The sequence below is a fragment of the Bacillus rossius genome, chromosome 16 (assembly GCF_032445375.1).
Source record: "Bacillus rossius redtenbacheri isolate Brsri chromosome 16, Brsri_v3, whole genome shotgun sequence".
NCBI classification, from domain to species: domain Eukaryota; kingdom Metazoa; phylum Arthropoda; class Insecta; order Phasmatodea; family Bacillidae; genus Bacillus; species Bacillus rossius.
Genome location: NC_086343.1, coordinates 6967094 through 6991547, shown reverse-complemented (window position 1 = coordinate 6991547; position 24454 = coordinate 6967094). Strand labels below are relative to the sequence as shown.

At 39.5% G+C, this 24454-nt stretch overlaps 1 protein-coding gene across 1 annotated transcript in view; it reads right to left on the bottom strand.

Moving 5' to 3' along the window:
- LOC134540300 (protein disabled) overlaps positions 1-16829 on the bottom strand; it is a 32045-nt gene extending 15216 nt beyond the window's left edge. The window contains exons 1-2 of the mRNA XM_063382959.1: positions 16793-16829; positions 7520-7734 (exon numbers count right to left, since the gene is read on the bottom strand). Of these exons, the coding sequence (XP_063239029.1) occupies positions 7520-7734; positions 16793-16829 (252 nt within the window). The remainder of the gene's footprint in view (positions 1-7519; positions 7735-16792) is intronic.
- Positions 16830-24454: the final 7625 nt, after the last annotated feature.

The window sequence follows — 24454 nt, the reverse complement described above, 5'->3', positions numbered from 1 at the left end:
CGGTAATCGCCCAAAACAAGACTTACCAAAGTTCGTCACTGTTTCCAAGGACATTGTCCTTCGGCATTGTACAGAAAGTTGAGTGCAACTGCGGGACTTAACTTCGAACTGTTTTATTAATTCAATTTTCGGCCAGTCAGTGCGTGATCCAAATTAATGAAGCTTATTCGTTGTAAGGAAAATATTGTTTCAACTTGTAAATGTTGTGGTCGCAAGATGGTGGCAATTGTCTCATGAATTCGTAATGTATAAGTAAATAAACAGTAAAAAAACATTTTTGTGTACGAGAGACATCATTGAAATTAAACATCGCCCATAACTAATATTCTGAGGGAAACATAACTTCATTTTTCTAGCATCCGAATATGCAAGTGTATACCTTGTGAGTTACCCTTCGAAGACCAAAACGTAAAATATCTGAGCTAGTCCAGCGGTCTTTGGGGTGTAACACATTGTTTAAAAAAATATATGCTTGAATGAAACATCAATTAAAAAATAAAATTACGCGCCCATTGTAAGGAATACTCAGTATTATCCCGGAAAAAAGTATTTCATGCATGTAAAAATAACCATAGCCATGCGCTGTACAAAGTTACAATAACTTTCTTGTCAACTGGTTCCCATAGGAATCGTTTGTAAAAATACAAAATAATATTTATCTGCAGAGTGACCAACTATTTCCTGGCTTCCTGGGCCCGACGTTTCGGCATGCCTTCTTGCAGCCATCTTCAGGGGTGATTTCTGACTAGAAGCCTGGTGTTGCGGCCAGAACCTCCTCTAATCATGGCCACCCTCAGCCCAGCTGCGAATGGACGTCCTGTATGAATACTGTGCCAGAACGCCATGCATTCAGTTTTTCAACACAATTGAAGATGGCCGCGACAAAGCATGCTGAAACGTCGGGCACACCGTCTGTTATACTAGCTTGGTCTCAACTCAAGTAGTTCAAAAAAATTTGGTGCTGCATTTAAAATATATTTACCAAATAAGTAGCGCACAAAAAAGAAAACACTGGAAAGCAACTTTCTGCAAAAATAAGAGACAGCACTTTTATAGTATAATATTATTTTATGAATCTTATATTATGCATAATTATTTTCGTATCTAGCGAAAAAGTAAACAGTATTCATTCAATTGTGTGAAATGCAGGAAACTAAGTTTAAAAATAAATATTGAAAATAAAATAGGAAACAACTGTAAGGTAACAATACACCAAGCGGTATGCAAACAACATTGTAGTTATATTCTTAATAAACACACACTTAGAAGCATCTGACACGTCCATTAAAAATCAATCGATCTCACAAAATCTGTTTCGAACCTGTTTTACCCTTCCTTCTTCTTTGAAAAACGAGAACAGTTGCTAGTTTCTTAGAAACCCCACCCTGACTGTTAAAGAGGACGTGTCCGTATAAAAGAAGAGTTCGTCTTGTAGCCCTAATACAAAAACTTTGTTTTTATTAATAACATTGTGTATAGTCTAAATAAAGATTATTAGAGCCGAACATGTGTTCTTCTGTGCTGTTGTTGTACTGTCCATAATACCTGTTTAATGTCATCCTTGGATCCACCTGTTCGCTATGTTGGCCAAGGTTACTTATTTGGCATTCCTGAAATTTCTCCGTGACAAACAGTGCAAAACTGCAATGGCGTATGTCCAAAGAACTGTATTAATTTAAAAAATATATCCCCACTACATTAATCATTTAAAGAACGTTTCTGTAGCGAAGTTGGACGCATACAGGCTTTTGGTGCCAAGATTTTGGGTTCGAGTCCCAATTAAAGCGTGGTTATTAAAGTAACTTTTATTTAAATTGGTCACATCTTGTCGAGCAGTCAATGCGCTGTCAAAATGAAAACAAAAATGTTACGAGAGGCGTACCTACTACAGTTTTTCATAAATTTATTTCCCCCCTCTGGTCCTTTGTGAAGGTAGTCATGGGTATCCAGTGAAGGGTTCCACTATTGGGTAGCATCGCTGGCGAAGGGGACGACAGCTGCGCACATCACTGCTTCAACTATTGACCAATAGGAAGGGAGTGGGTGGCTACGTAGGCCGACTGTGAAGACATGTCGTATGACAGTTTGAATTTTTTCTGAACAAGACGTTGTAGGTACATGACCCGCACGTATTTTCCTAAACCATTTCAGAGTTATTCACCGCATGAAGAAACCGAAATTTCACGAGTTATTAAATTACCGAACTGTTGAGATAAGTATCACCTAGCATGTAAACATCACTCGAATCGGATGGGTTTTTCGCAACTGCATGTGTGCCTGAGAGGCCATTATCTCCTTCTAATTATAACTTACATGACTACCACCTGCCATCATTGGACCATATGTCTTGACCACTCCAACATGTTATTATTAACTTTCGTACTTTTCCCGTTGCTTCACTTCTGACGTAAGTGATAAATTTTCTGTTATCTGTAATCAAATCATCTATGCAGGAGCGAGATAGGGTTTATGTTGTAGAATTCTTTATTTCTTTTTTTCTCTTGAAAAATATGTTATTCGTGCAGACAGGTGAACAGAAGTTTGATGACCTAACCGAGCTTTGCGTAGATAATATCTGATCATAGTTATCATTGGCAGTCTGAGCCTCCACCTGCACACAGCTGAAAACAATTACTTCCTTATCTATCAAAGATTGTATTATTTAAATCAGCAATTTTCAGTTGAAGATAAGATATACTGTCAATAAAAAATATACTGTACCTAGGTGTAAGTGCTTTTAGAAGAATAATGGCTACATTGTTAGAAATTACAGTAGATACCTACCTAAATTTACGGACTTTTCAACGAAGAATTAACCTCAAACGAACGAAGAATTCTTCTTATTTTCAAATAACTGAATCTTCTTAGAAACTACGCCGTAATTTGATTTCCGAGTTGTATGTTTCGTTATAAACAAAGATAAACTAAAACGTGGACAACAGAAGACTGTTATTAAGAAGTTTTTTGAAAGGTTTGTTAATACACCAAGAATATTCTTATGGATTCATGTTCAAAGAGAGTGATCTCAGTATCTCAGTGTCCGTAAATTTATCAAAAACCCTGGATAATTTGTAACCAGCGTTCTTCGTAAATTGAAGGTGACAATTTTTAACAGTCTTTTACACATATCACGGTTTCAATAGCCGGAAGGACTATGATATACAATAGCGTATGAAACACAACAGTTTGAAATGTCACACAGCATTTCAGAGAAAGCTTTTTTTTAATCATTTACATCCTCCTGAACCTGGCTGCTCACTTACATGAACAGGAAAGAGAAAGATATGAAGGTTTGCATTGTTGACACTGCGGCAGTACTCGATTTATACTTACAAAAGGCTCTTAGCAAATATCGTAATACAACGATATGAGAAACTCTGGTCAATTATCATTGGCGAAGCGCGAGACACTTTATTGCATTGCTTTCAAGCTCTTTCACTCCACGCCGCTAGATGCCACTACTCTCACGCACTTAAACAAATTGGACAGAAAACGTAGTTACACTCCACGCCGCCAGGTTCGCTGACATCGCTGTCTCACGTATTTCTTACGAGTTTCCTGTATTGTCCCTATTACAATATTAGCTCATATAACTAGCTTGATTACCTTGAAAAGTGCATCGTTACTGTGACATCACAATGTGCCACTTTTATGATTCACGCGACGAGGAAGAATGCAGAATGGGACATGACAAAATACACTTCTCCATCGCTAAGGTATTTCCATATAAATAACTGTTACGTTTCGTACATTTTTGTAGTGATTCCCGCGAATGTATGCTATCATTTGTGCGACATTCATTATGGCTGACAGTAAGCGGAGATTGAAATGCAATTAAGCTTATTATCTACACTAATATTATAAAAGAGAAAGAGTGAGTTTTTTATTTGTAAGAAGTAAACTTGATGACTTCTGAAACGATTCCACAAATTATTTCACTTTTATTAAGCTACATTATACCAGATGGACATAAACTAAGTTTTATCTTAACATTATTTTGTATGTTTCTGTGAGATACAGCAATATTTGAATTTTTAACTGAAAAAAAAAAAGGGACAAACTGATTGATTTCTTGGCTTACGCTAATTTATCCGTTCCAGATATAACATAATAAACATTTCGTGCCGGCACTGCCGAAAGATTATATAGTTATATCTTTTAATGTATATTATGTATCTTATGTAGGATATCTAGGAAGTGAAAAAAACTTTCTGATATTAATCTAATCTTTCTTTAAGTATCTTTGCCATCCAATAGACACGGCATTGGTTAAATAGGTACCTACACTTTTATTTGAAGTCCAAATACAAAAAGAAATGTAACTTGACATTAATTTATCTGTCTTGTGTTTTATTGTAAATTATGACATAAACTTGCTCTGCTAAAAAAAATGTATCCACCCGTGCAAAGCAGAGCCCCGCAGCCAGTGTTGAGTAATATAATTTTTCTTAATGCTTTACAAATTTTGTTTATTAAATTAAATTACGGACTGGTTAAAATCAGTAAAATAACAAGTATACATGTCCTATAACTCAAAGTCAAGCTGAGAACAGTTGATTATGTCAATCACAGTGTCGTATAGTTTTCGATTTAAAGTTTTTTTTTTCAGACGTTTTTAAATCACCATTCTGCAACGAAACTTTTGCTGGCTAATAAATTATAGGTATTTTAGAGTTGCTATTATATTTTGTTGTAACTGACTATTCAAGTTTACAAAAAAATATTCCAGGATAGTTTCACTACCGTAAAGTTTACTTTGGCACTTGAATACACTTAGTACATCTAGGGTTACCAACTATTTCACCCTGACCATAAGGGACACTGAACCCCACCTAATAGAGCGGGGGGTCCGGGGGCCATCCCCCGGAAAAATTTAAATTTCTAGATGGAAATTGGTTTTTTTTTTTAGCAGTTTTCGTATGCCGTATCAATTTGGTATTACAATTAACATAGAGCTAGTTCAGATGCTAGAACAGAATTTTGATCGCTAGTGCCTTGTTATACTAAATAACTGTTCATCTTAGTTTTTTCACTCGCATTTGCTTGTTGAACCGTGTTTCTATGTAACAATGTTGAAGCATGCTGTTTTACATCGTTTTCGCCGCCGTGTGCTATTGAAAACTCTCTTTTGCAAAGTACACATTTGGCTTTGTAACTATTATCACTACATGTTAGCCACTTATAGTTATGTTCCTATCGAACTAAATAAACGCACAGCCGTTTCTTTTTTCGCGGTGGCGAATCGCACATTTTTTTCAACTCAACTTTACCCGATTTACTCAAATTTACCCGATTTACTCAACTTTATCCGTTTTCAACTCAACACAATATCAACATAAACATGACAGACTAAGCGCGGACGAGTGATGCCACCTGTCGGTGTCAACATGAACTATTTGGTGGCCAGTGAACTGCGGAGTAAACGGAGCCTCGCAATGTAGCAATACATATAACAGGTGGTGCGGCGCAGGCGGGAAAATACTTTTTCAATTTTATGCAGGTGTGTGAATTGAACTTTAAACAAGATACGGGAAATATCACGTCCCGTCCTGCCTACGTACGGGATAATTCTTTTAGTCACGGAATACGGGAAATCCCGTACAATACGGGACGGTTGGCAACCCTAAGTACATCCCCCATGGGTCCGCCATCTTGTCGACTTCGGCTTGTGGCTATAGCAGTTTCTGCATGCATGTCAGATTTCCGTTGTGTAATGCGCGCTTATTTCATTGCAATTCTGGTGCGTAGTAAAATTTCGCCCACAACGCGCCTAAATAATTATATCCTCAAAAACGATATTTGCCATTTTGTTAAACAAAATCATAGTTAGGGGTTTTTTTAAACAAAAAAGGGTGGAGGGGAATTTTTACCGTTTCTCTAAAATGAATCATTTTCATGGTAGCCTATTTATCACACTCGGCATTGTTTTAAAGCATTTTACGTTAAAGTTGGTGTCCGAGTTATATATCATAAAGTGTATTTGTAACATTAAAGCACATGAATTTGCTCGTTACCGAGGTTATGTTCGCACATCAGCGGCGAGTACTGAGAGACTAGCTCACTCGGCTCGATGCTGAGCTACGGGCATGGCCCCCACCAATGGCGGCTTCAGGATGACTTTTCGGGAGGGGCTATCGCACAACGAAAGGTCGTATTTGCAAAAAAAAAAATGAAAGTGGTCAGATATTGGCCTTGGAATATTATTTACAAATTACAGGTTTCAAATACAGAACCTTAGTAGCTCCATGCAACTTTTGATGAGATATAAGTTTAACATATGAAATTAAATGTTTAAGTAAACATAAATATACACTAATCAATAAAATTGGTCTCGGGAGGGGTTGTCGCCCCCACCGCCCCCCTTCTGGAGCCGCGCTTGGGCCCCCCACAAGGGTGGGGATGGGTGGACACCTGGAGGGCCCAGCCCCGTTTATTTTTATCTCAGTGTGTGAAATTAAATATACATATTCGCCGTGGTTATTTTTAAAGTAAAATATTTTTATAAATAAAGCTTAGTTTGGACTTATAAAATAGTAACCATAATTTCACCCCGTATTTTCAGGTTAAATAACATTCTAAAAAAGAGTGTAGGTAAGAAATAACCATGCAATTGTAATGTGGCACGTGATTGTAAAATTGTTGTGGGAAGGGGAGGGGCCGTCTCCGATCCTGGGTCTTGGGCCCGTGATCGAATATGGAGGGCCATGGCTACGGGATCGGGGCAGCTGAATTGTTGCCCCTTGGAAGGGCAGCCCTTCAGGATTTTTCTGGCAATGGTTTGTTTGTACAACGACTGGAAGGGCAGCCCATCCATTTCTTAAAACATGTTTCTTTAAGTGTTTAAATAATCCTGAAAACTTGCCCCTTGGAAGGGCAGCCCATCAGGATTTTTCTGACAGTAGTGTTTTTGAAAGGTTGACTGAATTGTTGCCCCTTGGATGGGCAGCCCTTCAGGATTTTTCTGACAGTGGTTAGCTTGTAAAGTGACTGGAAGGGCAGCCTTTCCTGTATCTTAAAATGTGTCTATTTTCGTAATTTTATAATCCTGAATTGTTGCCCCTTGGAAGGGTAACCCATCAGGATTTTTCTGACAGTGGTGTTTTTGAAAGGTTGTCTGAATTGTTGCCCCTTGGAAGGGCAACCCATCAGGATTTTTCTGACAGTGGTGTTTTTGTAAGGTTGTTTGAATTGTTGCCCCTTGGATTGGCATCCCTTCAGGATTTTTCTGACAGTGGTTAGTTTAGGTTAGGTCAGGTTAGGTTAGGTTAGGTCACTTTACAACCTAACCACTGTCAGAAAAATCCTGAAGGGCTGTCCATCCAAGGGGAAACAATTCAGGATTATAAAATTACGAAAATAGACACATTTTAAGATACAGGAAAGGCTGCCCTTCCAGTCCCTTTACAAACTAACCACTGTCAGAAAAATCCTGAAGGGCTGCCCTTCCAAGGGGCAGCATTTCAGTCGCCCCGCGGGATCAGCGGCGGGTGAAGCAGAGAGGGATATAGAGGGTAATTACCCCGGTCTTCTCGTCGCGCAGGCGCAGGCCGTCGATGGCGATGTTGATGCTGATGCGCTGCTTGTGCTCGCCCGCCGCGCGGATCGCCATCTTGAGGTCGGCGAGCGCCTCCTGGCACATGCGGTCCCCGCGCGCCTCGCTCACCTCCAGGATGCCGATCAGCTTCGCCTTGAAGCTCACCCCTTCTCCCAGGAACCGCGATGGCTCATTCTTGTCTGCACGGCACACGAACACACTCGTGTTAAACACAACACAACACAACACAACATAACCTAACTTAACCCCTTCTCCCAGGAACCGCGATGGCTCATTCTTGTCTGCACGGCACACGAACACACTCGTGTTAAACACAACACAACACAACACAACATAACCTAACTTAACCCCTTCTCCCAGGAACCGCAATTGCTCATTCTTGTCTGCACGGCACACAAACACACTCGTGTGGAACATAGCGCAACACAATATAACCTAACATAACCTAACCTGACCCCTTCTACCAGGAACTGCGTTGGCTCATTCTTGTCTGCGCGGCACACAAACATACTCGTGTGCAACATAGCGCAACACAATATAACCTAACCTAACCTAGCCTAGCCTAGCCTAACCTAGCCTAACCAAGCCTAACCTAGCCTGACCTGACCTAACCTAACCTCTTCTCCCAGGAAACGCAATTGCTCATTCTTGTCTGCACGGCGCACAAACACACTCGTGTGGAACATAGCGCAACCTATTTTTTCAGAATAATTTTTTTTTTAGGCGTGAAACATTCGGCAGAGATTCAAGGAAGCACCCAAGGAACCTGCATTTCTCCGCCGTGTAATGGCATGGTTGCCGCTCAGATCTGACAGCTGTTAGGCTCGCGCCTCGCTGTCCCGGACATGCCGAGGACTGGCTGGGATCCACTGCTGGAGCAGCTACGTCGACTATCGAATCGTTTTATTCGCAGACCAGAAATTTTAAAACATATAATTAAACTTAATAAAAGTGAAAAAAATGGGGGGGGGGGGGGGGTTAATCTGTAAAGACGATTTACGGACGATAATTTTACGTGATAACGTCATAAGAAAACATTGATGAATAATTGTATACTTTTTAATTTTCAAATATTATTTAGAGTTTTTTCAAATTTAATTAAATTAAATTGTTTAAATATAATCACGAACAATTAGTTATAGAAATAAACTGAAATCAAATCAATGTCAATAAATTGTTAATTTCAAATGACGAAACTGGACAAATAATTCAAATTTTTTTTAATTGCTGCTTTTAAAAAGCCCGCCTTATACTGTTTTTATATTATAGAAGATTTTCTCGCACGGTGGTTGGCCGGTTTATTACACGCTCGGCTCAGGCGGAACGTGACATTTTTTCGTGCGTGCAGCCGGCGTTCATCGATTTATAAGACGTTATCACGTCAAATAACCTAAATTTACCCGACGCTGAAAGCGCTTCTTTTTTTTTTTTTTAATATACCTACCTTTACACGAAACTCCAATTTAACCCAATTTTTAATGGTGGGCTCAACTACTACTAGCGCCGTTAGTTCGCAGGCCGCCGCAAGCTTCGCTAAGAGGACGGAGAATGAAGGTTAAGTTTGCCGGACCTGTCTAGTATGTACATGACCGTGGTGGAGAACAAGGACGAAGACTCGAGGGGTCGATAGTGACGCGAGGCGAGAGCGTGAAATATTCACGTAGCCCCGGGCTGACGGAGTGGCTTCCCGCTCTGGCGATTAGAGGCGGATTCCCCGTCCCGCTGGGAGGGCGTGTATAGTGTCGACCACGTGACCAGCGAGCGACCCGCGGCCCGTTAGCAAAGTTCCTCGTCGAAATAAAAAAAAAATACTAAACCCATGCTTTTGATCAGAATTATCAAGTCTTTTTTTTGACGTGATAACGTCTTATAAATCGACGAACGCCGGCTGCACGCACGAAAAAGTGTCACATTCCGCCTGAGCCGAGCGTGCAAGAACCGGCCAACCACCGTGCGAGAAAATCTTCTATGATATCAAAAAGGTTAAGGCGGGCTTTTTAAAAGCTGCAATTTAAAAAAAATTTGATAAGACGTTATCACGTAAAATTATCGTCCGTAAACCGAATTTACAGACAACCCCTTTTTTTTAAATTTATTTTTAAGTTTTATAGGGTTTTGATACGTTGTAGTAACTTGTGACTTTACTCGCAGATCGTATTCCAGAACGTGTTCGAACCCAATCCCTGTAGGGTAACGAAAAAGCAACAGTTTTAATAAACTGTGCCCCGAACGAAGCTAGAAATTGATTTCACTGCATTCTAGCAAACGTTTGGCAACTATGGATACTTCTTCTACGCCAAATATCCTACATAAAGCAGCACTGTCGTGCGAATTAAATTGTGTAATTATAAGTTTCTCAAGTACTTTTAAAGTTTCTATTATTTCTTGTTTTGGCCATTAAATTGTACCAAATGTATTCCAGGCTAGATTCGTCACCATAAAGTTTCATTTGGCACACCAACATGCTTGGTACGTCCCCTGATGATCACAAACATGACTATATCCGAGTCAATGGTGTCTGATGTGATTCAGCGATCTAAACCTAATCATTGAAAAAAGTGAGCTCTGCGCGGATATGACACCAAAATCGGTTGCCTAAAAATAAGGGACTGGCTGAGCCCTATCGTGCACTAGGAGTACTTTTAGGGTACAGGTGTAGCATATTCAACCCCTAAACCCTTATTTTTGTGTCTTGGAATACCGGCCTAAGAGTGAGATAATCTTTACCGTCGCGTCGGCAGCTACAGACTTAACGGCACATATCGACCTATCCTTGTCTGCTGCGCATGCACCGAGAGAAAGGTTTGTTTGCTTCAACAAAATATTTGTTTGTATATGGCGAAATAAATATATTTTGTTAATTGAAACAAATATTTTGTAGTAGGAAAGATTCTGTTCACCCAGCAAAATTATTTTGTCAACTCAAATGTATATTTGGTTAGGTGTAACAAATCATTTTTGTTACTTACCGAGTTTGGTTAAGCTTACAAAATATTTTGTTCCACCAAGTAAATATTTGTTTCGCCATATTATATAATCATATATTTGTTTGATTCAATCAAACCTTTTTTCTCTGTGTGGGGGGTAACTTTGGCTTACGGTTTGCTGATGTTTACAAATGGCACCCCGGCGCACATACTTGGATCCCAACAGGATGACCAGTGTCAGGCGAAACAGGGAAAACTCGTAATGGTCAGGGGATTTTAATTTTTGAAAGAAGTCAGGGAATGGTCAGGTACAGGACCCCCACATGGCCGGTGCTACCGTTGCTATGGCAACGGGGCCCATGGGTCTAGGGGGCCTGCGAAGGAAAGAAAAAAACTTAAAACAAAAAAGTAGACCATTTTAAATAAATCATAGAAAACAATTAAACAGTAACAGGCCTAAATTTAGTTACCGATGAGATATTACACCAGAGTATTATTATTCGGAATATGCTGTGCCTACAGAACGTGTCTGAATCTACAACTGTGAGTAACAAAACCACCACCAATTGGACGTGACACCATGTTGACAGTGCGGAACACTTACACTCATTTATTTGCCATTATTCAAAATCAATTTACGTTGAAAATCGAAACACTGACTTAAAACTAGTTTTAATGTGTTTTAAAAATAATTGTGAAAAGGTTAAAAAATATAATTAAAACAATATACATAAAGGAAAAAACATTTTTTTATATCCGTTAAAAAAAGGGGGGGGGGGGGGGGGGGCGCATCATGACTTCTAGCAACGGGGCCCACAGAATGATGTGGGGGGTCTAGTCAGGTAAATATACGTTACCAGCTGCAGTACCCGGCCTTGCCCGGACTAAAATCATTATAACATAAGGAACATCACTACCGGGTTTCAATTCTGTAGGACATATCTACACTTGGAAAACGGCAAAATTCTGACTTTAAAATCTCACTTATTGCACAATGTCGGTGCATGAAGGCTTCACATCAGCAAAACCGGGGTGAAAATCTTCAGTTTCATTTTGTGGAAAGGCAGGCAAACCCATAGGCAAAAGAAAGGTGCGTTACGAATTCAAGGCAATGCCATATATTGGCGACATTTAAATCGTTTATTAGCACCTTCGGTTCACTGGCATCTGCGAACTTCACTAAGCGGATGGGTTTCGCCAAGGAGAAGGGTAGGAAGTTGTCAGACCTTACTATATGACCATGTGGCCAGACATAGAGAAAACCACTGTTTGTGTCTCTATGACCTACGTCCTATGATTTTCTATTGTAAAACTGAATTTACCCTTTTTTCAGGCCCTCTAATTTCATAATTATGTGTAGTCTCACTCTCTAGCTCATAAACGTATATATATGCAAAACATTTTGTCGACCCATTGCTCCGTTGCTGTGTGAAAAAAGGACAAGCAGACAAACACACTTTCGCATTTATAATAGGTATTAGTAATATTAGTAGGGATGTCAGGGAATTCTAAAGCTCTGGTTCTACAAAGGCTGGGCCTGTGTGGCGAACCCATTAACGATGAAATTGTGGCGCTGCAGGGGGTGATCACGTCTTGCAAGGTAAGTGCGTGAACCTTTTTTTCCTCTTCAGCTAATCGTTGCGCCATATTGGTTAGACGCCCAAAACATTGGCTGCAGTGAAGCATTTTCAGTGTGGAAACAGTTTTAAATGACTTTTCATGTTCTGCGCCATATTGGTTAGACGCCCAAAACATTGACTGAAATGAAGCGTTTTCAGTGTGGAAACAGTTTGAAATGACTTTTCATGATCTGCGCCATATTGGTTAGACGCCCAAAACATTGACTGAAATGAAGCGTTTTCAGTGTGGAAACAGTTTTAAATGACTTTTCACGGTCTGCGCCATATTGGTTAGACGCCCAAAACATTGACTGAAATGAAGCGTTTTCAGTGTGGAAACAGTTTTAAATGACTTTTCATGATCTGCGCCATATTGGTTAGACGTGCAAAACATTGGCTGCAGTGTAGTGTTTACACGGTGAAAACAGTTTTAAATTAGTTTTTTTTTATGAAAGTGAATGTTTTTAACGTTGGAGATTCTAATTCAAATTAATTACTAACCAACATCAGACGTCATTAAGCACCATTTCCGCTATGTTTTGGGCAGGTTAAAAAGTCACTTCAAATGCCTACGTCACAGCAAGTCGTATCCTGACAATTCGTAACTCCGTGCCACATTAACTGTACAATTGTGGTACCTAGTATTTTTTTTTTTGCTTATGAGGCTGAATGCTATTTCTGATGATACCTGGGAGTGTATTTAAAAATCACCACCTCGTGCATATGTTCCAGCTTTTTTTTTTTTTACTTTGTTCACAGTTTTGCCACGACATTGAAGAAGCAGTGACTAAATTAACTAGAGGAAGTAGAGAAAAAAATTTATGTTTTGGTTGTTTTCTGAATTATAATTAAAATAATATGAGCACGTGTTTCACAAACATTTTTAATTAGCTACCTTACGTGGTGCAAATGAGGTAAATGTAATTTCATCAAGGTAAAATGTAGGCTACATAATTTTGGAATACACTAAAACGGGAGTTATAAATTCGGGAGACTTAATTTTAACTAAAAATTAAACAGGCATACGCATTGCCACAACAGAAATTTTAATATTTTCGGTTTTTTTAAGAATTTAATCTTTTATACTCCGGACCTTTTTTATTTTTAAATAAATATATTTTATTTTAAATGCGATTTATTCATATATATAAATAATTTTAATTTTATAGTTTGACAGTTTTCTTAAACAAGTATCTGATGACTATCAATTATACATTCCTGCTATTATTTTATAGTGTTATATTTGTATATTCAAAGATATAACTCTAATTTCTAACCATATTTACGCTTTTTGTCTTAAAAAGCATTAAACAAATATGGCAAAATATGGTATCCTTTTTTTTCCCCTCTAAGGAGTTTATAATGTACTAGTGTGTTTCTATTTTCCAAAATACTTCAAAATTCAAAAATAAATTTTTATAATATTAAATCCTGGATGTGAGGTCTGTGTCTTAACCTTGTGCTGTATTTCTTTTTTAATGTTTTTTTTGTTAAAAAGTTTGGAATTAATCACATACTTTTTTTAAAGTGGTAAAATATCAGCAATACCCTGAAATTGCGAGAGATAAGCTACGAGTTATTAGGTAGTAAATGAGATGATTACATGAGATTTTAGATTTCAGCAAACAGTCATAAAATTGCTCGTGAAATCAGTCAAAGGTCAGAGAATTCTGTTTGTGGTATTTTTTTCTGGACAGCCTTTTAAAGAAGTTGTGCATGGTAAGTGGTTTTATTTTTATGCAGTAGTAATGAAATATCTAACACTTGGTTACAAGGAGCTTAAGCTATTTAATTAAAGGTCTTTAAACCGGCATTTTAGGAACCACGACAATGCCGCATTATCATGTCACTATAGCTTTAAAGAGAACTTAAAAATGTAATACTACAACGGTATTTAAAATCAGATTAGCAAGCTGCACTATAGAAAGAAAAAAATCACTACGGAACTGTACACTGTTTTTTTTGTTTAATTGAATAGAAATATTCATGCAAAATTACACATGTTCGTAAATTTGTACTTTAACGTGTTTTCCGAGTAGCTAAAAAAAAAAAAACTGTGCTTCAACGCCACGATGCCATTCCAAAAATCTGCAATGTTCGGGTCCCACCAAAAGTATAAGACTTAGTTAAGTTCTTGTATAAAATGTTTATTAACAGCAGTATATTTTTTTAAATAAATATTTAATGGTTTTTGACGCCTAGGTGTGGCATATTTTATAAAAAAGTTAATTAAAGGCGATAGTAAAATGTATATTAACAGTTGTTCGCTTACATATCTTACTTTAATAATTTCAATTTTTTTTTAAACAAATCACTGAGAGGTTTTTCTTTTTTACTTTATACAGGTTTGTCTAAACATACAAAATTCACATAAACTCCACTTATTCTAAAACCTTTAAAAATCATTAATTATACTGTACGAAAGATTTTCTGTATCTGAATTACTTATATTTTATTAACAAATAATTTCTTAAACTAACGAATAGTATTACGTTGTTTGATAATGTTTTTTTAATATTCAAAAAATTGTGATCTTTGATTTAAAACATTTTTTTGGACGTACGCCTTTGCTGGTTTACACTGTATGTCATGGAGAAAACTTAAAGAATGGACAAAGAAATAATTAAAACAAACACAGAAAACTAGTCGAAATTAGTCAACGTCATAATGTTAAATGTACAGATGGCACAAATAATTCGGTCGAAGGTGTTAGTCGGGGCAATATCACAGCACGGATTAATACAGTGGGTTGACAAGGACGAGACAGATGCAACAAGAACAGTAAATACAGGCAAACAACAACCTTGGATCACACAGCGACGAGCAGAGAAACCCAACGATGATACCAAACCGATATTCTGGCAACTATACGACGACAGTACAGATGAACACAGTAAGACAAGAAAGTTTCGACGTTTCGGGAACTGAGATCTTGCACACCGCTGTGTTAGTCTGTGCTGTGACACGGAATTCTCCGTGCCGTCTTTAGGTGCATTTAACATTCTTTTTTTTTCTTTGTCCATTCTTCAGGGTATACTTTTTTTTTCCGTGACATGCAATGTGAACCAGTGGTAATGTTTTGAATCAATACTCCTCTTTGCAAGACTCGTCCCAAGAATGTGTCATGATCAGGGTCCATGCATATTTCGCGAAAAATATTCAGACACTAGTTACAAGTTAAAAAATACTGTAGCACCGTCTGTGTTTCGTGATTGGGGTGAAGTTCTCTCAGGTACATGTCGATTGATAACAACACCAATCACAGTGATTCATACGTCCTGAGTGGCTCGGTCAAAAAAAGGCAACGGCTTCTCTCTCAGACGGCCGGCAATTCTCAAGGAAGAAACCGCCGGTGGGGGTATGCCTATTGTTGCAGTCTAACAGGCGTTCGGATTTATTCACGAAAAATGCCTGCCTCTAATTACTAGAGACCGGAAAAATTCGCAGATTCATTTCGCGATAGTTTGAAATTCACATACTTATACCTATTAGCTGCTTTTCCTATTGGCGCACTGCTCGTCTAGGCAACTCTGAGCCAATAAGAAACCCTTAACCAAAGAAGTGACGAATCACGAGCAAACGAGTTAGACGACACACAAAGTCAGCAGCCAACGAACTGGCTGTTATTTGCCCCGAGTGTACAGAGGACCGGTGTAGACTATCCTGGAGGTCATCGAAACCCGCGAATTTTTCAGGTCCCTACTTATTGCGATCTCTGATGTACTGATGGACTGGAAGTCTCGGTGCGACTCGCAGACTGTCGCCGGGCGATATCGCGGACGCAGCCCCACTCTGCCCCCGTCATCGATCCTCAGCTGTTCCCGCAGGAAGGGTTACACTAGGCTGCACCTCGGGGGCTTCGCGAATTGTACCTGGGACCTGCTTACCGTAGCCGGGGGTGGAGGGGTTGATGAAACCCCGGGTTATTTATTATTTTAACATCACCCGTTTTTTTTTCTCTCTCTAAAATCATCCATTTTGTGTGGATTTTCTGATAACGATTTTTTATAAATCAATGTTAAGCCTATCAGTAGAGACCGGAAAAATTCGCAGATTCATTTCGCGATAGTCTGACATTCATACACGTATACCTTTAAGCTGCTTTAGCTATTGGCTCACTGGTTTACTCTGGGCCAATGAGAAACCCCTCCAACCGAAGAAGTGACGAATCTCGGGGGCAATACCAGTTGAGACGACTTTACTAGTCAGCAGCCAAACGAACTGGCGTTATTTGCCCGAGCGTACAAGTGGACCGTGTAGACTATCCTGGAGGTCATCGAAACCCGCGAATTTTTCAGGTGCCTACCTATCAGAAACATTCTGTTCAGTTGTCTACACTCTCAAAGTACCTGTTTATCTCGTGAATTTCTAAAGGGGTTAATTATATCTTAAACCAAAAAAAAAAAAAGTATTTTTTTTTTTTTAATTTAATTGTCTACTCCTCGAGACGCTCGGGCTTCCGGGGGTCGCGGCCGCGTATAAAAAGGGCGAAGACATCTATACGACGTTTCGGCCCGAACTGCGGTCGCCGCCATCGTCAGGGGATGATGGCGACTGATGCAGCAGCGCCGTTCGCGGAACGTCTCTGCGATACGTTTCCTGCCTCTTTATACCTGTCTCGGCCGCGACCCTTCTCGGACACAAGCTGCGATCTTTTTTCGTCTCACTTCCGCGGGGGCGGACGCACTCACACTTGCACGGGCTGGTCTTCTTCCGCAGGGTTTGCATCGGCCACCGGCTCCACCGGCTCCACCGGCTCCACCGCGAGCACTACCACCGCGACGTCGACGTCGGCGACCAGCGCCCAGCAGGGCCTCGCCGGCGACGGAGAACGCCGCTAGTCGGGCCTGCACCGCGCGCGATCGTCCCGCCTCGTCAGGCATTGATCCCCGACTCCCACTGCCCGTCGCATCGACCCTCGACGGGGGGAGGGGGAAGAGGGCCACCCTTCTCTGCGCGCGCGCGCGCCGTGGGGCCTCCGGTGATCAATACGCGTTGCTCGCCGCGCCAGCTCTTCGGCCACAGGCACAGAACTAAAATATACCGCGCAAAAGACAGGAAGGGAAAAAAATACATATTATTAGGGACCGGAAAAATTCGCGCGGGTTCAATGGACCGCTAGGATGAACTCCGCAGCTCTACGTATACTCGGGAAAATGTCACCCACTCATTGGCTGCTGTCGGGTGAGACGTCCCAAACGTGGTAGCCTGTCAGTGATTCGTTACAGATTTGGTGTTGGGTGTTTCTTTCCTATCGGCCCAGAGTCGTGAAGATGAGTTGTGAGCCAATGGCAGAAGCAGCATAGGTGTATAACTGTTTGAATTTTAGCATATCGCGAATTGAATCCGCGATTTTTTTCAGGTCTCTGCATATTATATTACTAGGTACCTGAAAAATTCGCGGTTTCGATGACCTCCAGGATAGTCTACACAGTCATCTGTACACTCGGGGCAAATAACGCCAGTTCGTTTGGCTGCTGACTTTGTGAGTCGTCTCAACTGGTTTTGCCCGTGATTCGTCCATTTCTTTGGTTGAGGGTTTCTCGTTGGCTCAGAGTTGCCCAGACGAACAGTGGGCCAATAGGAAAAGCAGCTTAAAGGTATAAGTATATGAATTTCAGACTATCGCGAAATGAATCTGCGAATTTTTCCGGTCTCTAATTATATTACAACCCCGAAATGGAAGTAGCTTTGGCTTCTGGGTTTGTAGCCGCGTCCTTGGCGAATAATTCACCGACGTGATTCGGTCGACATTGCAGCCGGCATCATCAGGGAGCAGTTAACTAGTGAGTTAAGTAACTGCTCACTGATGATGGCGACTGCAATGTCGACCGAAAACGTCTGTGAATTATCCGCCCAAGGACGCGGCTACAACCCGAGAGCCAAGTTACTTCAGACGATGGCCGTGAAAGCCTATGCACATCATTAAGCCCGAAATATTTCCCTTCGAACGATCCTTGCCTTGGGGTGGATTCATTTAAAAAAAAAAAAAAATCATCTCCGGTTTACACTGCACATCGTAGAGAAAACCTGGAGAATGGACAAAGAAAACAAGCCTTCCGTGGAATTCGTTGTGTTGTCTTTGACATTGACTGGGTATGGCTTGTGTTCTCTGGATTTGTCCATTCTCAGGTTTTCCTCGATGACTAAAAATAACACTTTAAATCAAACGCAAACGATGTCTCTGATCGCAGAACTATCTATCGTGTGTCATAGAGAAAAACCTTCAGAACTGTCAAACAAAAGATAATTTCACGAGAATACACACACACACACCGAAAACCAAGCCAAAAATTAGCCGATGTCAAATTTCATCGCTGGGTTCGCATGTGGGTCGCTGTGTTGGCTTGTATTGTCCAGTTGGACTGTTTTTATTTTGCATCATCGTTGGGTTCCTCTGTCACCATGTTGTCAAATGTTGTTGTTTGTCTGTATTTACTGTTCTTGTCTCATCCGTTCCATCGTTGTCAACCCACTGGGTTCGTCGGTGCTGTAGTTATGTTCTGGCTAATTCCTTCCAATGAATTCTCTTGTACTGTCTATGCATTTATCTGCAGATTTTGGCTTGTTTTCTTTGATTTGTGTATCTTTTTTTTCCTTGTCCATTCTTCAGATTTTCTCTGTCACATGCAGTTTAAACCGGCAATGGCATATGTCCAAACTAATACTTTAAATCCATATTCTCCGTTGCAAGAACCATTCAAAGAACTTTTGTGGTTTGCGAAAAAAATTATGAGCTTGTTAAGCAATGCTACAAAATCCATTACGTAAATAATAATAGAACATTTTCCCGTCATAGAAAATCAACCCAATGATTGTATTTGTCATAAATAAATGTACTTATACGTATAAAACGAAAAATTTCTCGGATTCATTACTCGATGGGCTAAAAAACAGATATAATTCTGTGAGGTCCTGTGATTGGGCCTCTTGTTATATGTATGTGGAATTTAAGTCAATAAAAACCTTCAGTGAAACAAGTGTCGAATCAAAGGCATCCCATTCGACAGGCCTCGTAAATATAGACAGTCTAAATGGTAAAGGTTTGTACACTGAATGACTCGTGTCGCTAGAGCACAGCTTTTTCGACACGCCTTGAAGGACCAGAAGCTAACGACTAACACCTACAAATCATGTGAGACCAGGAGAGGAAGTGAAATGTGTCACCAGCCAATGAAAAACTTAGACGAGACTTATTTTTGCACGCGTTTGTGGATCCTAAACTGGTACCGGAAATTTTTTTTCGAATTTTCAGGTTCGTAGTAATAATTATTTAGCCAATGAGCAGTAGAACCATTTTCGCCCGGACACGTAGAAGATTTTGGAGTCCAACCTAGAGATCAGTAACATTCGAATTTTTCAAAGTGCCTAGACATACACCTTCGCCAATCATTTGTCGGTCGCAGAAAAACCAAGCCAAGGTTAGATTTCTTTCAATAAGAAATATGGAATTTTAAGGAAAGAATTGAGTCGGTTAACCTATACTTATATCAACAAGGAAATAAACTGATGGACGAAACAACAAAGGCAAAGTTCCTGACATCAAGAGACATCTTTGGACGGCACAACACATACAACACAAAAGAACACAGCAAGGGAAAAACCTAATTTTCCGTACTGTAAAAAATTAATATATATTTAAACTGTCCATAATTGTATCCTGTAGTTAGGGGCATGTATGTTTCGCGAAATAATCTAATCGCTAGGGACTGGAAAAATTCGCGTTTTCAATGACCACTAGGATAGACTCCACGATTCTCTATGTACTCGGGCAACTATCACCTGGTCATTGGCTACCGACTCGGGACACCTGTTTACTGCGATTCTTATGATTCGATACTTCTTTTGTTGAGTGTTTGCCATTGGCTCAGAGTCCTTCAGATAAATTGCTGTCCAATCAATGACGCAGCATTAAGCTAAACGAGTTTGGATTCCAGCCTGTCTCGAAAGGAATCCGCGAATTTTTCCGGTCTCTACTAATCGCTCTTCAGACTGCAATAAGCTATGCCTGCGCCAGCAATTAGTGCCCTTGTGATTGGCGGCCGTCTGCAAGAGAAGCCATTGCTCTGTTTACCCGGGGCCACTCAGGACGCGTTTGCATCCTTAATGGCTGGCTGTGATTGGTGTGTTGACTGTAGACATGCACCTGAAATAAGTCCAGAAGTTTTCACACAAGGCTGGTCTATAAATATTTTTTTTTTCGGATTGCCTCATGTGTTATCTTTGAAAGATTTGTGCAATGGGAGTGCATGACTTGATGTAAGCTTTTGGACATACGCCATTACTAAGCACTTTTTCTGTAGAAGAAAACTAAAAAATACCCAATAGACAAAAAACACAAATTAAGCAAAAAATTTATGTTGTCAACAGAATATAAACACCACATTCCTGTTATGGAATATTATGTGGTGTTTATATCCTGTTGAAAACAGCAATTTTTTGCTTAATTTGTGTTTTTGGTCTTTTGGGTATTTTTTAGTTTTCTTCTACAGAAAAAGTGCTTAGCAATGGCGTATGTCCAAAAGCTTACATCATGCCTCATGTGTTACCCCGATCAATTCTGTTCGTGGCTTGCTGCCAAAACGATGTGTCACGTATTCTGAAATGAATTTTTTTCTCCGGAGATGAAGAAAAAAAGTACGCAGTGATTGGTAAAAGTGAGGGCGGTGATTCATTTTTCCATTCCACCGACCCCTAGAAGTTGCGTCATTAGTCACCATTTAGGGGAGAAAGGGATGGCAACGAACCTTTCGTAATAACATTTTGTTGTCGGGGGGGGGGGGGGGGGGTGAGCAGTTGCTTGTAACGGTTCCCCTTCTTTTGCAACAATTATCGGCAGTAAGAAATTTTTCAGGCAAGGGAAATGAGAAAGAAAAGCAATTGCTGAGATCAATTTCCGTGCGCACTGAAAGAAAAGAAAAGAAAAAAGTTTTTTAAGGCCACCAAGTAAAACGTATATTTTTTTTATGAATATCACCACGTGACTGAAAAGTTAGTTTTACTTGGCGACATTTAGAGAGCTGATATGGTAAAACATTTGTGGCTACAGTGAGAGTCTGCAAAAGAATATTCGAATGCATACAATAAACCTTCAGGAGTCAATACTCGGTTGTATCGTGTTCTATCCGTCCGGGGTTTCAATTTATTTCACTCGAGAATTATTATTATCATTTTTAAACCTCGGTTGCCGTTATACTAGGCCTGCTGCGTCCTGCGCCTATCTGGCGGGGCTACCTTTAGGCCTCCGGGCGGGCCTGTGGTCTCAGCAGTGTAGGGGGTGCTGTCACAACTTAGAAACACACAACTTAGAAACACACAACTTGGAAACACACAACTTAGAAACACATAACCTAGAAATACACAATAGAAACACACAACTTAGAAATACATAACCTAGAAATACACAATAGAAACACGCAACTTAGAAACACATAACCTAGAAACACACTACTTAGAAACACACAAGATAGAATCTTCTAAATTATGCCTGTTCTAAGTTGTGTGTTTCTAAGTTGTGATAGTTCTAAGTTATGACTTTCTACATTACGATGTTTCTAAGTTGTGTGATTCTGCGTTGTGTGTTTATAAGTTATAGTCCATGAAAATTAGTCAAATGAAGTCAAGTATCTCGGAATGAGAGATAGTCAGCTATAAATTTGTATAAACCTTTATTTTAGCACCCTAAAACTTGTCTCAAAACCTACTTATCGTAGGGTGTTCGCGACGGCAGATATTCCAAGGTCAAAGGCCAAAAAATCGTTGTTTTTTTTGTTTTTTTTACTCATTTATTGCAAATATCTCTTTTCCTATGGGTTTTATGGTATTTGTATTTATTATAAATATTGTAGAAGATTAAATTCTCTACAATTTTTATTTAATTTTTTTTATATCTTGAACCATATTTGAGATAGAGGGCAGAGCGCGCGCAGTGTAACTATTTAGAGTATCATTCGAGGTCAACCTGTAGTCCCGATTAAAAACACGCCGTATAATGTTTATAAATTATTGATAATTATATAATTATAAATAATTTGCATTTTGTATTAACTATTACGTTATAATTAATATTTTTTTCAATAATTCAGTATATATTCATTTAATAACACTTACCTACTCGTGTAATTATAAAGTTATTAAGGGAAATACTTCAATTACGTTTTAAGTAGAAAATTTTTCTTTGATTTTTATGGTCTGAAAAGCGGTATTTAACAAATAATCTATGACTAAATGAATCACAGAAATTAAATATTTTAAGTAATCTACAGGAAAAGCAAAATTATTTCTCCCGCATAATTACATGGGAGGTATGTTTCCCTATATAATATTCCCCTCCCTTTATTTTCCCCAACCTAAACTCCCCTGGCTATGCCATGCAAAAATAATTGCCCCTTAAAACAAACCAGTTATCCGTTTGTGTTGCACGGGAATTTTTTTTTTTTCCTCTAAATGATTGGCACCGCACAGTGCCAGGCGCGGAAGTTAAGGTGGGATCTCACACGTCATGTTGATATATATTTTTTTTCAATGTCTCGTCATTACTGTTAGTTAAAATTATGTAAATTTAATACTATACCTACGTTGTGTGATATAATTGCTATAAAAAGTCACGCAAGTGATAACAATCACACACACGCACACTTGTGCGTTATTCCTCAACCATCGTGTGACAGTTAGCTAATATGTGTTGAAACTATTTGCGACAGAACAACGAATGGAAGAGACGTACAGTGGTTTAATTTACGGAAACAGTCCTAGATACTTTTAAGTTTGGAATTGCGACTCTGGTCTAACCAGGTTTGTGTGTATTATTATTATCATCATCATTATTGCATATATTTGGCCTCGTTGCCTCTGTACTCACTTAGGTACTCAATGAATAAACAGAATTTTTGAAAACCAAAAAATATTGGTTGTCTGTAAAGTCGGTTTACGGACGATAGTTTAACGTAACAACGTCATAACAAAACATTGATGAAATGATTGCATACTTTATGAATAAAATTGAATCATTTTTATTTTAATAATAAAAGAATAAAAACTTGAAATTATACTAGTAATCAGATTATTAAAATGCAAGAATAATTAACCTTTATTGCCGAAATTGTTGTTGTAATAAGCAATGAAAACCACATTAACTTTTCACTTCACTTTATAAACAGTCGAGTGGAACAGAGATAGATGCGGCGCAAGCGTACAATGAGCGTAACGGGACACTGCGTAACGGGACAATGTGCGTAACGGGACACTTTTACGTGCCTGCAGCCGGCGTTCATCGATTTATTAGATGTTGTCAAGGCCAAAAAAACCTGGAGCTAAATGGTAATGATGAGACGCTAATTAAAATAAAATCAACGTGGACCGTGAGACCCCGCCTCAAGGCTGCCACACAGGGTCGCCGGCCCGCTGAGTGCTGCGAGCGAAGCGATCAATATGGCGGCGGCGCTTCCGTGCCGTATCTTCGCTTCAGAACGACGGCGTCCTACTTTCCGTAACCTTCCCAGTCCCCTTCCCCTCATACCTTCGTCCTTTCCCCTGATACTCTACAGACCCGCACTCTGACTCCTTCTCATCACTCCCTTAAGGATACTTCCTAATTATTAGAGACCTGGAAAAATTCTTAGATTCATCTCGCGATAGTCTGAAAATCATATACTTATACCTTTAAGCTGCTTTTCCTATCGGCTCACTGTTCGTCTGGGCAACTCTGAGCCAATAAGAAACCCTCAACCAAAGAAGTGACGATTCACCAGTTTAGACGACTCACAAAGTCAGCAGCCAGCGAACTGGCGTTTATTTGCCCGAGTGTACAGAGGACCGTGTAGACTATCCTGAAGGTCATCGAAACCCGCGAATTTTTCAGGTCCCTACAGTAATTATCTTTATTTTTCCTTCTTTCAATTTTTGTTTCTGCGCACAATTTCAAGTAGATTCGTAGTACATATAACCATATTTGATTGTTGGGCCGAGTATTTTTTTTTTTTTTTTTTCGTGAAAAGGTTCTTAGACCAGCAAATTGTTAAAATGTTGTAGCATTGTCTGTATTTCGTGGTTGACTCTGGGGGGGGGGGGGGGGGGGGGTTATTCCAGGCGCATGTCTACTATAAGCACGCACCAATCACAGCCATCCAGTAGCGGAAGAAAACGCGTCCTGAAGCTAAGCACTGTGCGTGTTTTCTTCTGCTTGATTCGTAGTTCTGTTTCAGGAAAGTTTATTGGCGCCTCAAGACTAACAGAAATGACATTTATTTATTTATTTATTTATTTTTTCAAGTTCCAGCCACAATACGAACTCAACGTAATTTCAGGTTCATTTTAATGCTAAGTATTTCAAGGGTTAAAAGAAAATTCACACA